General features: G+C 50.0%; 1 protein-coding gene across 3 annotated transcripts in view; it reads left to right on the forward strand.

Moving 5' to 3' along the window:
- KANSL1 (KAT8 regulatory NSL complex subunit 1) overlaps positions 1-13766 on the forward strand; it is a 93190-nt gene that overhangs the window by 71957 nt on the left and 7467 nt on the right. For 2 of the 3 annotated variants that reach the window (XM_030508658.1, XM_030508657.1), the window contains exons 5-10: positions 2403-2518; positions 3892-4087; positions 6617-6782; positions 11567-11752; positions 12150-12311; positions 12642-12793. In XM_030508658.1, the coding sequence (XP_030364518.1) occupies positions 2403-2518; positions 3892-4087; positions 6617-6782; positions 11567-11752; positions 12150-12311; positions 12642-12793 (978 nt within the window). The remainder of the gene's footprint in view (positions 1-2402; positions 2519-3891; positions 4088-6616; positions 6783-11566; positions 11753-12149; positions 12312-12641; positions 12794-13766) is intronic. The other variant, XM_030508660.1, reaches the window with a different exon arrangement.

The following is a 13766-nucleotide window of genomic DNA, read 5'->3' on the forward strand; positions in this document are numbered from 1 at the left end:
ATTAGGGGTTTGTATCTCGTCATAGGTGAAGATCTGAATGTGTGGGTTTTTGGGAACGTGGGGGAACGCTCTGATGTGCTGGGTGGCAGCTAATAATTCCTTGTTGTCAAAGAGAACTTGAGCATCCAGTGAGACAGTTTAGTATTTGTCTAGTGGAAGGTGTTCCTGCCCGTGGCAGGGGGTTGTAACTAGATGAGCTTTAAGGTCCCTTCCATCACAAACCATTCCATGATTCCTGGTGTTGGGTCATGACTACCTGCCAGCACACAGCTTCTCTGCTGCTGTGAGAGCCCCTGGCAGTCTGCATGTCCTGGTTTCACGTGCACCAAGGAGATGCCCTAAAGCTGAATCTTAGACACGCCCCCAAGAGCCCTAAGGATCCTAAAGACCTGGACTTCCAGACGTCAGGTGTTCCCAAAACACAGAGGAGAGCTGTCTGGAGCATCGGTGGGATCCCAGTGTGATGAGCACTCCTTGGGATGCCAGCCTGGCTGCGGGACCAGCCCTGGAGGAAGACATGGCATTGAGAGGTGCATCCAGGAGGAGCTGATGCAAGAGCTCTGCATCTGCTCTGAGCGCTGGAGATGTCAGCTCTTGCAGTCCTGCTCGTTCCCGTTGCACACGTCAGAGCAGTGTTAGGGAACACCCGTCTTCGGTGTGATAAGGTGAGCCTGGGCTCTTTCTGATAAATAGCCTTTGGATTGATGCTTTCCAGCTCCTCCGCAGGAAGCAGAGGGGTCACCCTCTACTCCCGCCTTGAACCACCACGGAGACAGCTCTTGGAGAAGAGGGAAGTTCCTCCTTAAAGACCCTTTCTGGAGGAGAAAATAAATGCCCTATTTCAAAAGAGCTGATGAGTCATGTGCACCCGCCCTCCTGCACCAGGGGTGCCTCCGGCGGAGGTGTCACGTGAAGGCTCAGCCTTGCCAAGCTTCTGGAACCCAACGGGACAACCCTCAGCTCCTGCACTGGCTTCACCTCGCCAGGTGCTGCGTTGGGCTCACCTAATGCTCCTGGTGTGATCTGATTCCAGCCCTGCATCTGCGCTCCAGCCACGTGTCGGAGACGAGCCCATGGGTCTGATCCTGCCCCGGGAGAAATGTCTTCTGTAGACGTGGAGAAAACCCAGCAAAGCTTCTGCAACAGGCAACGGGCAGAAGTTGCCTGTGGTGGTAGAAATAGCTCTTCCCTGGGTGAGTCAGGGCTGTGCTACGCTGGAAACCGTTAGTCCAGCACCTGATTGTAGTTGTTCCTTGAGTTGGGGAGTGACTGCACGGAAGATGTTAATCAATGCAGCACCGGTGCTTTGGAGACGGAGTGTGTGGCGAGCAGGGGGCTGTGGAAACATCTCGATGGAGATAAGTCAGACCTTTCCTTTTGTCTTTTTTAGTGCTACTTGAACTGCACCATTGCCCTTGCGTGTGCACAGGGGAAACCCAGCTCGAAAGGCGTTGGTAGGAAGTGCTGCACGAAAGAAGAAATGATGTTTAACCCAGGGGAGGAGGAGAAGAAATGTTTCTGAAAACAAAAAGAAGGGACTTCAAGGATGAGATGGGGGGGGATGAGTGCCAGGGATATGAACACGCTGGACCACACTGGCACGTGCTGGGATGGAGAGCAGGAATGTCACTGGCAGGAGGTTCCAAGCGTGTCCTTGGAAGCTGCGGTGACAATCCCCCTATTGAGGCCAGTTGCAGTGGGAGATGTGCAGCCGTTTGGTGCTGTGGCCATACAGTAACTGCTGCTCACAGCAGGGTAAACTAGGGAGCTCTGTGTCTTTAGCTTAGTTTTCACTTCTTTCCTCTGCTAAAAAGGTGTTTATTGGGCAGTTTTAGCTTTATAAAATTGGCTTCCTTATATCCCAAACCCACAGCTTGTGTGCATACTCATTTAAAGTACTTTTTAAAGTGCTGTTTGGACCGTGTTTGCACAGGTAGTAGTTAAAATGCAAATTCAGGTTTGCAAGTCTGTTCTACTCTCCCTCCCCTCCTGTTTTCCCTCAAAGTGCTTAGACAGGAGCTTGCACCCACGGCTTAGAACACAACATCAAGCTTCAGAAGCTGCCTGCGAGGTTTACAGGTGGTTATAAACTTGTTTGCACTTTTGAGACAAGATGCTAAAATCTCCTTAAAGACCTTGGCCTTTCATACTCCTTAGTGGTTGCCTGGGGGGAATTGAAGTCCTTGAAAGCTCTGTCCTGTACCATCCTCTTGCCAGAGCTGCTCTGAAAGAAGTCCTTACATCTCCGGTCTCCCATTCACATAGTGGCTTCTGAACCCTTGTTTTGAAGTCCTGTGTGGAAACCCAGTGCAGAATCCTCAACTAGAAACTGGGAATAAGAACGTGGTGGCAGTTTAAGAAGCCGCTTTTATTAATTCACGATCTTTCTCATCCTTCCTTAGAGTGTTTCTGGATCTCAGCCGTTAGAGAACTTGGGTATTTCTGCTGCAAATACTCCTGATTCCCATCCTGCCAAGCCCTGTGGAGCACCAAGACCCGTCAATGGAGTTATTAACACGTAAGTTAATGGAGTTATTAACACATAAGCTACTTGCATATTATGGGAAGAGTTTGATTTTTATGATCTTGACAAAGTCCCATTGGAAACTGGCCTGTAACATGCTGGTTGGTGGTAACTGGGTGGGTAATGGTACAAATGGTCTCTTGTATGGTAGTAGATCATGCTTGGAAGCATTTTGGAGGACATGACTTGCTTGAGGTTTTCCGCTGCGTTGTTTTTCTGAAAATGGCATTAGACTGAGCTGTGTTTGCATGAGCCAGCCCTACAGGTTCATGCATTCTGGGGGAAGCCATGCATTGAGTGTGTTCTAAACTGTTCCTATATGGATACTTTTAATACGCTTGCAAATTGTGTGATTCAAAGGTACTAGCAGCCTGCTTGCAGTTATTGTGCACTGGCCCACTTTAAGTGGGTAAAGTCAAAGAGACTCTCCTATGCTACAAGATGATTTCAGGGCTGCACCACTCAAAAACCCTTGAACACACGGTGCTTCAAAATTCCGATAGCGGCTAGAGAAGCTTTGCCAGCACCAGTGCACTTGTTGAGTACCTTAAGGTGGGAGGGATGCTGCAATGGTGCAGTGTGTGCAAGCATAGAAAGCACTGATTAACTCACTCATTGCTAAAGCTGAAACACTGCAGGCTGTAACAGAGCCCTTTGTGTGCCTGTAGCCTTTGAACTGCAGAGCTTTAGACCACAGGGCTTTAATGTTTTGCATTTTTAGAAATGAAACACTTGTAAAATATACATGAAAAGGTTCTGCAGATGAGGCACCGCGCTGGTGTCTGGGAGGTGGCCCCGGGTATTGATGCCATGGTGCAGCGGGGTGACTGCGTGTGGGCAGGGAAGGCCTTTGTAGGTAAAACAGAAAGGTTAATGTTAACATTGCACCTTCCTGGCGTCACTGCTGGGAGCTGTTAGAGGTGTAGTTCTCAAATGTTCATCAGAATCGAGTTTACATCAAGGTTAAGTATTCTAGAGAATTGCATATTCTCTGTCTTGTGCTCTCTGGCATCAGGACCTGTTGTCTTAAGATGCCCTGAACTGTAATGCTGGGGGAAGCTGAGTTCTAGGATTAAAGCTGTTCGTGTCCGGAGCGGCTTTTGGTCTCACTCTGGGTCTGGCTTTAAATACTCTTTCTTTGTTCAGAACTTCCAGAGGTATTTTGTCAAAGGTTTCGTGGTGGAAAATGACCAAAGTCAAAGCAAAAATTAGAGTTGGCTTAATAAAAGCTGGAACTTGCAATGCTTTAAACTCAGCTTAGAGCATTTGTTAAGATCTGGACTGTGAAGCTGGTTGGTATTGCTGGGTGATGTGGGGTGGTTGAATGAATAACAGCATCTTTCTTACTCTCTTCTCTTCTTGGGCAGTCTTCAGCCTGGCCTGGCAGAACATGCTCAGGGAGATGGCCAGGAAGCTGAGGAGCTCTTGCATAAAAAGCAACGACTGAACATGGTTTCTTCATCTTCGGATGGAACGTGTGTAGCAGCTCGCACTCGCCCAGTGCTGAGCTGTAAGAAGCGGCGGCTTGTTCGACCGAGCAGCATCATGCCCCTTTCCAAAAAGGTTAGTGCTGTTCAGGGTTCTGATGCTGTATGTTGCTAAAGCTCCACACCGAAGAGCCTGGTGAGGTTCTGATGTGTTGGTCCAGTGTGCTTTTGCTCTTTGCATGAAGAGATCTCCCTGTTTTGGGAATGTTTGTGGTTCTTAAGAGGGGAAAAATAATGAGGAAGAAGAGGAGAACAGTGAGGCTTCAAAGACTGATGGAGAAGTAAAGTGAAGGAGAAGCTTTTAATTTGTTGGAAGACTTCTGTTAGCTGTCAGTGGGGAGGAGAAGTGCTGAACTTTGAAACTCTTGTGTGGGTTTTCTTCTCTAAAACCAACCAGCCTGAGGTGAACTTCAGGCCGGATAGTTCAATATGACACAGCCTGAGCAGTTGAAATAAGTTCTGAAGGGTCAAGTATCAGGAAACCTTGACTCTGAGCACAGGAATTAACACAGCCCCAGGAACTCGCGGCTACTTGCTCAAATCAAAACTACAGTTGTCTGTCCTGGAATATGTGGGATGTCTTGCAAGAGGCCTGCCAAGGTGATGGTGTTTGCTTCCGCTGCTCAAGAGTGGAAACTGCTGAATAATGCTGTGTCTGTTCCTGGTTTTGTTTTCATTCAGGTTTTTACTTTATACTCCTCTCCCTTATGCAGAATTCAGTGGAAATAGTTTATTGCCTGCGTGAGGGAAGGCCGTGCTTCGTTCTTTTTAATTTCTCTTAGGAATGCCATAAGCTGTCAGTTGGAGGATAGAGAGTTAGAAATTGAGGCCATAAAGACCTTTTTGTGCATGCAGCTCTCATGACTGCAGAACCAGAAATGGCAAAAATCCACTTACCTTTAAGTCAGAGTGTTTCAAGTCAAACTTTACCACGAGGGTTTGGAGGTTTTCACTCTGCAGGTGATGGAGTTGTAAAGAGAAGCTCAAAAAGCAACACTTCTCTGAGCAAAATAGATTCCTGTTCAGCTGAGTTAGCTTGAACTGATTACTCGTTTGCAGTCTTATCTGGTAGAGCTCTGCGGTGACTGCTGGCAAGGTCTTCAGTGATTTGGAAGTTTGTGAACTATCACATAGGCGATGCTGACTTGTGCACTCAGTGTTTGAAGAAGTAGCTGTTAATTCTGTGTTACATCTTGAATTCTTTGTTAGATCTTGACTGTAGTCATCAAATACATTTGATAATTAGAAATGGTTCAGAAGAGCAGTTCCAAAGGGTAGAAGATGTTACAGATAGCAGAGGATGTCTGTGGACTCCTCCAGTTATTTGAGAGAATCATACAATCCCAGCCTGGTTTGGGTTGAAGGGACTTTAGGCTCATCCAGTCCCAACCCCCTGCCACGGGCAGGGACACCTTCCACTGGAGCAGGTTGCTCCAAGCCCCTGTGTCCAACCTGGCCTTGAACACTGCCAGGGATGGGGCAGCCACAGCTTCTCTGGGCACCCTGTGCCAGCGCCTCAGCACCCTCACAGGGAAGAGCTTCTGCCTCAGAGCTCATCTCAATCTCCCCTCTGGCAGGTTAAAGCCATTCCCCTTGGCCTGTCCCTACAGGCCCTGATGGGCAGGGTTACCTCCTGTCTTGCACAGCATCCTGTTCATAAAACCCTGCGGGGTGTTAGTTCTCAGTGATGGTACAACACTGCTGATTCATGCTCATGTCTAATCCAGAACAACCACCAGATCCTCTGGGCACAACTGCTGCTTAGTTCCCTCTTCCTCTTCTTCACTGAGCACTGAAGTGCCCACTTGCTGCATTTGCCCTCAATGAATGATACTTGATGTATTTTAGATTGTTTCTCGTAATTTGTAACCAGGAGTGGGTATCCAGCTCTTCCCTTCAAGGTGCTTGCAGCCCTTCCCAGTTCTAGTGTTACTTGCTAAGGATCAAAGATACCTCTTCTATCACTGAAAGTCATTAATTGAAATTATTTGGGTATTGCTTGACTCAGAACAGACTTCTGCAGGATCCAGTTTGATGCATCGTAGGTTGCTGTGTCTGTATGGGATTTACATCCAGTTGTGCATCTGCCTACAGTGGTTTCATATAAATGATGTCTATATAAAGTCTATAAATCTGTGAATTCTGTCTGTCCTGATTCAAGAAACAAGCTCAAAACCCACCCTTATTCACTCTTTAAAGATGTGCCTGAAAGTGTCAGCAGATGTCTTGGCACACAGCGATATCCCTCTGACCCATCTGAACTCAAAGGGCTTTTCTTTTCTCCCCCCTCTCTGACAACTGAATTCTGCTGCCTCATGGTTTTTATAAATGAGTTTCAACCTAGATAAAATCAAACACACTTAGTCCAATTTAGTAGATGCGGAATTGTCTGTGCTGGTGAGCGGTAGTTCGCAGCTGTGTTTATGCAAAGTGAGTCCAGATTAAATGAACAGGTTTTATACAAAGTATTTCAAATAAACCCCAACAAACAAAACCCAACAGCCTTTAGGATGTTTTTCATGAGCTGTCAAATGGAACATGTGAAGAGAGCTCTCAGACATGCTGACCTCTGATACATTGACGCTGTTCTCTGTCCCCTGTTCAGGTCCATCGTAATAGCCTGGTGCGATGTAGCTGTGATGTGAACCCTTCATGCGCTCTGTGTGGCACTCGAAGCACGACGACTCTGGAAATCCAGTATGATGCCCCTTTGCTGGAGCGCCTCTCCCAGCTGGACTCATGTATTCATCCTGTCCTGTCATTCCCAGATGGTAAGATCTCATCTCAGTCTCCCCCCTGGCAGGTTAAAGCCATTCTCCCTTGTCCTGTCCCTACAGGCCCTTGTCCAAAGCACCTCTCCAGGTGTCTTGCAGGCCCTCTTAAGGTATTGGAAGCTGCTTTAAGGTCTTGCTTTAGCCTTCATTTGCAAGTATTTTTAGGAGTAGAGCATTTACAGCACATACTGGGAGGGGCAGGGTCTGGGAAAGCATTCCACCTGAAGTCAGCTCTGCTATACGTGTTATGGGAACCTGTCCTGGAGCCTGCTTTGGGCTGGAGAAACCAAGCAGTGCCTGGAAGTCTGTACCAGGACCTGGGTCTTTGTTGCTATAAACCACTTGAGAAGTATTTGCTTCCAGAGAGTTTATTCATCTGTACAGAATTATTTGTGGATTGGTTTAAGTCACGGGAAACCTCTTTGACCTTGTCAGGAGTTGTAGATGATCTTTCATGGTTCAGAGGGTACAGTAAGAAGGGTTGTTCCCTTTAAGACACTTGTTCCCCTCTGTTGCGTATCAGGGTTAATCATCATTACAAGGAGTAACTAACCAACCTTGACTGGGGGGCAGCCACAGATTTCATGTCTAGGGACTTTTCCCAAGGGAAAATAAGTAGTTTCCAGAGTCTTCTGCTTCCTAAGCTGCCAAATTAACTGCAGGCCTGTTCTTTGACCAAAAACTATTGGCTTGCATGAGATTGGTGTCCATCTGTCATCTTTTTCCTCTGATCACAAAATGAAACACCACAAATGATAGGAGCCAGTGCTTTTGTCAGGAGAGCCAGGCACTGAGTAGATCATAGCAGTTCCTTTCCTTGGTAGGAGAATGTGGCTGCTCAAGGTGTAGAACACAGCTGGTGGTGCCGGGACGAGGGTGTGTATCCCTAATCCTCGTGGGGATATGCAGTGGTTGGTCCAGGTTAAAACACGGGGTTAATGGGGGGGTGTTGTGTTAAATTCCAGCTTTGCACAGACTTGGTGTGACAGCAGGAAATGCACAGAGTGTCTGGGAACAATTAATCTGGCATCTTCCAGCAGCACTATATTTAAAACAGACTAAAATAGTCAATTTGCGCTATTTTTATTAACTAAATCCCTGCCTCCTACCCCAAAGGCACATCTCTGTTAGGAACACTGCGGGAATTTAACACTCAGAACTCCCGAAGCAGGAATTTCTTTCCTGATTTCATAGCACTTGTAATTCTCTGTCCATAGTGTTCAATCTGGTATCCTAGGAAGTGCTGAGAAAAGACTGTTGTGTCTATTGCAGCATGGCCACCAGGCAGATCAGAGTCATAGGATCATGGAATGGTTTGGGTTGAAGGGACTTAAAGCTCATCCAGATCCACCCCGCTGCCATGGGCAGGGACACCTTCCACTAGAGCAGGTTGAGTTCTCTCATCCCATATTCACTTCCCATTTTCCTAGGGTCAGCTGCAGGCAGCTCACACAGTAACAGATCCGTTCTAGCTGTATGAGATGAAAATCTTTGGGGTTTTGGGGATGGGGTTGATTCTCTGTCCATACATCCACCCAGGCAGTGTGTTCAGGGGCAGAAATTCCTCTGCCACACGTTTTCAGGCAGCATGGAGGTGTCTCCATGCCTGTGAGTGTTCATCCAGGTTGCTGGTGGTGTTGCTCTGGGGACTCTCCGTGACAGTGAAACTGCTCCATGGGCAGAGGCTTGGATAAGTCTTCCTGGAGGAGCTTGTGAGGATTTCAGATGGAGCCTGGCCTGGGAGCTGGGAGCATGTGCTGACTTTCACTTTGAGCCTCTCTCCGGGCTCCTCCGGTGCCAGCAGCCGGGATCTCCGGAGCAATTTGCCAAGGGCAGGATTGCCAGGCACCACAGGAGGAGGAAAGATCATTTCTGCTTCTGGCATCACAGCTTTTAACCCGTCCCCTTCACTGGCGCTTCGTCCCCTTCCTCCCACTTGTTTTGGTGGGGTTTCTTTTCTGGTTCATCTGATTCCTCGCTGGGAATTTTCGGATGATGTAATAACCTTGGTGAGGATGGGGAGAGCCGGGCTCGCTGCGGTTGCCATCTGCTGGCCCCCGGGAGGCCTGCACCGCTCAGCCGAGGAGGAGGAGGAAGAGGAGTGACGATGGTGTCACTCGCTGCACGGACTCTGGTGCAGCCAGAGCTGGCAGAGGGCAGTGGCAAACCAGCCAATAGCTCCTTTTCTGCTGACAACGGTTCGTCTTCCATTTTTCCCCTCTCTTCGGTCCATCCTCTCTTCCCACAGATGTGGGGGGTGATGAGATGGAGTCAATTCTGAGGAGAAAGCAAAAAATTGGCCAGGAGAAAAGGCCATTTTCCAAAGTCAGGCCATTTCAGCCTAACATCCATAAAGGGCCGGCTTGGCCCCACTTTGAGACATAGAATCCCAGCCTGGTTGGGTTGGAATGGACCTTAAAGCTCATCCAGCTCCAACCCCTGCCACGGGCAGGGACACCTTCCACTAGAGCAGGTTGCTCCAAGCTCCTGTGTCCAACCTGGCCTTGAACACTGCCAGGGATGGGGCAGCCACAGCTTCTCTGGGAAAAGTCTGTGCCAGCGCCTCAGCACCCTCACAGGGAAGAGCTTCTCTCCACAAACCAGCAGTGGTGGCTGCAGAGCTGCCATTGCACTGTGATAGCCCTTCCTTAGCAAATGGATGGCGTTAAACCAGAGCTTTAACCATTGAGGTACTTGAAATGCAGCTGGTCTGGCTTATTCCTGAGAGATAAGTTTCCCCATTAATCACAGCCAGCTCCAGCCCTGGATCTGCTGGGGCTTTCCAGTCCCCAGAGTTGGTGGGGACGTACTGGGGAGGGTTCAGACACCCACCGTTGAGACTACCAGCAGGGCTCGAATCTTTGCCGCTTGCCCTCTGAGATAATTTGCATGCAGTTCCTGAATCCCACGGCAGCTCCTGATTGCCTCCACATCCCCTCTGCAGGCACAGAGCCTTGCTCCTTGTGCAGGGCCTGGGAAGGTTCGTCTCTGCTCAGGGTTGCTTCAGAGCCCCTGTGAAAGTGTCGTGTGAGCTTGAGAGATGTGGAGGAGGGATGTTTGTTCTGCTGATGCGCATCCTGGTGCTTTTAACTCCTCACTGGGGCAGCATCGGGCTTGCATCAGGCTGCGTGTCCTGCTGGCAGCTGGGGGATCTTACATGTGTAGTTGGAGAAGAGAAATTCTCAGTAGTTCTCTCGTTAACCCTAAAGGTTTTAATGCTTTTCCCATCTAGGATGTTGTCTTTCAAGCATACAAAAGAGGGCTGGGTCTTGGAAGAGGCTTAGGCAGCAGTATTTGATGATGAAATCTGTAGTTTGAAGCTATGACTTTGAAAAGAAGCTTATTTGTGAGACTCCTGAGGCTGGAGTAGTTTGCTACTCCAAGTTAGTGGTTTTTACGTAGTCTGCCTTAGCCTGTCTGCACAAGGAATGCACTGAATGATCTCATTAGTTTTCTGTCTTTCAGCTAAGGTCAGGAGCACTCCTCTGTGTGGGATTTGGGAGAAACGGAGCTAGAGGAATGTGAGCAAAAGTAGAGTCTGCTGCATTTCACAGCACTTCAGTATAGCTGTGCTCATTGTGAGACAGCAGGATTAAAAAGGGGCAGGTTCTCTGGATTACCATGGTCTGTGGTACGCACAGAAATGTCAGGATCAAAATGCATCACAAAACCATAGAATGATTTTAGTGGGAAGGGACCTTAAAGCTCACCCAGTCCCAACCCCTGCCACGGGCAGGGACACCTTCCACTGGAGCAGGTTGCTCCAAGCCCCTGTGTCCAACCTGGCCTTGAACACTGCCAGGGATGGGGCAGCCACAGCTTCTCTGGGCACCCTGTGCCAGCGCCTCAGCACCCTCACAGGGAAGAGCTTCTGCCTCAGAGCTCATCTCAGTCTCCCGTCTGGCAGGTTAAAGCCATTCCCCTTGGCCTGTCCCTACAGGCCCTTGTCCAAAGCCCCTCTCCAGGTTTCCTGGAGCCCCTTTAGGCACTGGAGCTGCTCTAAGGTCTCCCCTTCAGGAGCCTTCTCTTCTCCAGGCTGCCCCAGCCCAGCTCTCTCAGCCTGGCTCCAGAGCAGAGCTGCTCCAGCCCTCGCAGCAGCTCCGGGGCCTCCTCTGGCCTCGCTCCAACAGCTCCATGTCCCTCTTGTGTTGGGGGCCAGTTACCAGATCATTACCTGTGAGTCTTCCTGCTCCCCAGTGGCTGCTTGACCCAACCCCTGCCTGGGGAGCTCCAGCAGCACCTCTGCTCTTAGAGCCTCTCAGGTGTGCTCACTTACACAACTCTGGTTAGATGATTGAGGTGCCACGTTGGGCAGGTGAATGTCACAGTACTTGGTTGGCTTTTGGCTTGACCTGAATTCGAGGGTTTAAATTGAATTTCTCTCTTCCAAGCCTGCACCTCTGTAGATTTGATGTGCTGAGATAGCTCAGATTCTTGGAAGTCAGATCTGATACAGCAGAATTGAGCGTGGCAGTACATGAGGTACCTTCAGTGCTAGACACATGGTTTTCCTGGCAAAGGCTTCATTCTCCTGCCAGGATATACTTGAGTTGTGAATCCTTGTAGGAATGTCCTTCTCTCAAAGATCTTCAGATTAGAAACGTTGAGTCCTTACATTGCAGGTCCTCCTGAACTTGAGGAAGGTGTAGGCAAGCCTGGGTTTTCCTGTTGATGCCTGTGTGTTTGTCAAGGGCTGTTCCTACTGGGGGACTGGGGAGGATGGTGGTTCCATGGTGCATCATGTAATGAATTTGAACACTGTGGTTTGTATCCCTCTGCAGATGTGCCCACGAGCCTGCACTTCCAGAGCATGCTGAAATCTCAGTGGCAGAACAAACCCTACGAGAAGGTGAAACCTCCCAAAAAGCTCTCGCTGAAGCACAGAGCCCCTCTGCCTCCCAGCAGCCTCTCTGACCCTGCTCGCAAGGACCGCCACAAGCTGGTGAACTCCTTCTTCACTGCAGCCAGTAAGTGTCCTCCCTGCCTCCACCGTGGTTTTGTATCCAACAGCCCTGAATCTGAGTGGAGAGAGGAGGAAGAGGAGGATACGCTTCAAATTCAGCTCTGGAGGATGAGGCCATGGATGGTATCACAGGGCTGAAGGTGAAGTGTGTGCAGGTTTTGAAGTTCAGGCTGGTCTCGGTCTGTAGGGACCTCCTCTTGGTCAGTCTGAGGCTGTGCTCACGCTGGCACGGGCAGTTCTGCAGCTCGTTCTGCTCTGAGCACATCTCCAGCACCCTGATGGTGCTGAGCCCGACCTGTCTGGATTTGTGGAGCTGGTAAACTCTGCCCGAGCCTCCTGTGCCAACAGAAAGAGAGGTGAAAACACGCGTTTCATAGCTCTTTCTCTGTTCCCCTCCTCAGAGCGCTCACATCAAAAAACCCAAGCAGACAAGGCACACAGGCCACCTTTAGACGATTTTACGGCCGTGTCCAAGGCCGAGAGAGCGCCAGAGCGCTCGCTTGTCCAGCCTCCTGCCCATGACAAAAAGCGATTGCGAGACTGCTCATCTGAGAGGAGTGAAGGTAGGCTCCCACAGCCAGGGCTCTCGGGGGGAGCTTGGGCTTTGCTGCATATCCAGCCCCTCTCTCCCCGTCCAGCCTCGGAGAGGGGCAGCGCAGTGCTTCTGGGCCTTGTCACCACCGCAGCAACGCCTCCTGTGCTCTAACTGCTTCTTCCCTCAGGGCCTCTCAGGCTGGCAGCCACCATCAGAAGGTGCTTCTCTTTCACGCAAAGTGCTCCTCAGCACTGGCCATTTCTGGTGCACGTGGTCCTTTCCTATCCACCACCTCCACTGCCCTTCTGGGTGTTTTTGCTAATGCCATTCTTTGTTTTCTCCCACCCTCCTTGTGTAGTGTTGAAGCATCACACGGATGTCGGTGGCCCAAGCTACTTGTCAGCAGCTGCGAGCCCCACACCTCACAGCCCTATAGCCCGGCAACTGTCCACCTCCTCGGAAGGCTCTGCTCCTGCCAGCACAAGCTCACAGGGCACCTCCAGCACCGCTGTGAGTATCTGGTGCCTTTCGGGGGGGTTCTGAGCTCAGCTCCATCACAGGGTCTCAGCTTTTGAGCATCACTTGAGAGCACTTGGTATTTCTCTTACCACGCTGAATCCACTGGTTCAGCTGATAGTAGGGTTGCTGGTCCTCTTGGCTCTGCCTGTGGGTCTGCTGGGGTTCCTGGAATGACACTGGGTGTGCAGAGAGCCAGTCAGCTGCAAGGAGTATTGTGTACAGTTCTGGTGTCCTCAACATAAAAAGGACATGGAACTGTTGGAACAAGTCCAGAGGAGGCCACGAGGATGAGCAGGGGCTGGAGCAGCTCCCGTATGGAGACAGGCTGAGAACATTGGGGCTGTTCAGCCTGGAGAAGAGAAGCTGCGTGGAGACCTCAGAGCAGCCTCCAGTGTCTGAAGGGGGCTACAAGGATGCTGGAGAGGGACCTTCATCAGGGACTGTAGTGGTAGGACAAGGGGTAACAGGTTCAAGCTTAAACAGGGGAAATTCAGGTTAGATATAAGGAAGAAGTTCTTGACTGTGAGGGTGGTGAAGCACTGGAGTGGGTTGCCCAAGGAAGTTGTGAATGCTCCATCCCTGGCAGTGTTCAAGGCCGGGTTGGATGGAGTCTTGGGTGACATGGTTTAGCACGAGGCATCCGTGCCCATGGCAGGGGGGTTGGAACTAGATGATCTTAAGGTCCTTTCCAACCCTAACTATTTTATGATTCTATGAATTACAGGTTCACTGTCAGCTCAGTAACTGCTGATAAATGTTCCTGGTTTCAGTCCCCTGGCTTTGTTCCATATCAGGGTTTTGGTTTCTGAAGTTGTCTGGGGTTGCCAGGAAGAGGAGTAGAATAGCTGAGCACTAGCAGTGTGCTGCTGCTGGTACAGGGTGATGCTGCTGAGAGCTTTCCTTTCATGGCCTTGGTGGCACTGGGCTGTGAACGGGGTCGGGGCTGAGTCACAGGGTGGTGTTC

The sequence above is a fragment of the Strigops habroptila genome, chromosome 19, assembly GCF_004027225.2.
Source record: "Strigops habroptila isolate Jane chromosome 19, bStrHab1.2.pri, whole genome shotgun sequence".
Lineage (NCBI taxonomy): Eukaryota > Metazoa > Chordata > Aves > Psittaciformes > Psittacidae > Strigops > Strigops habroptila.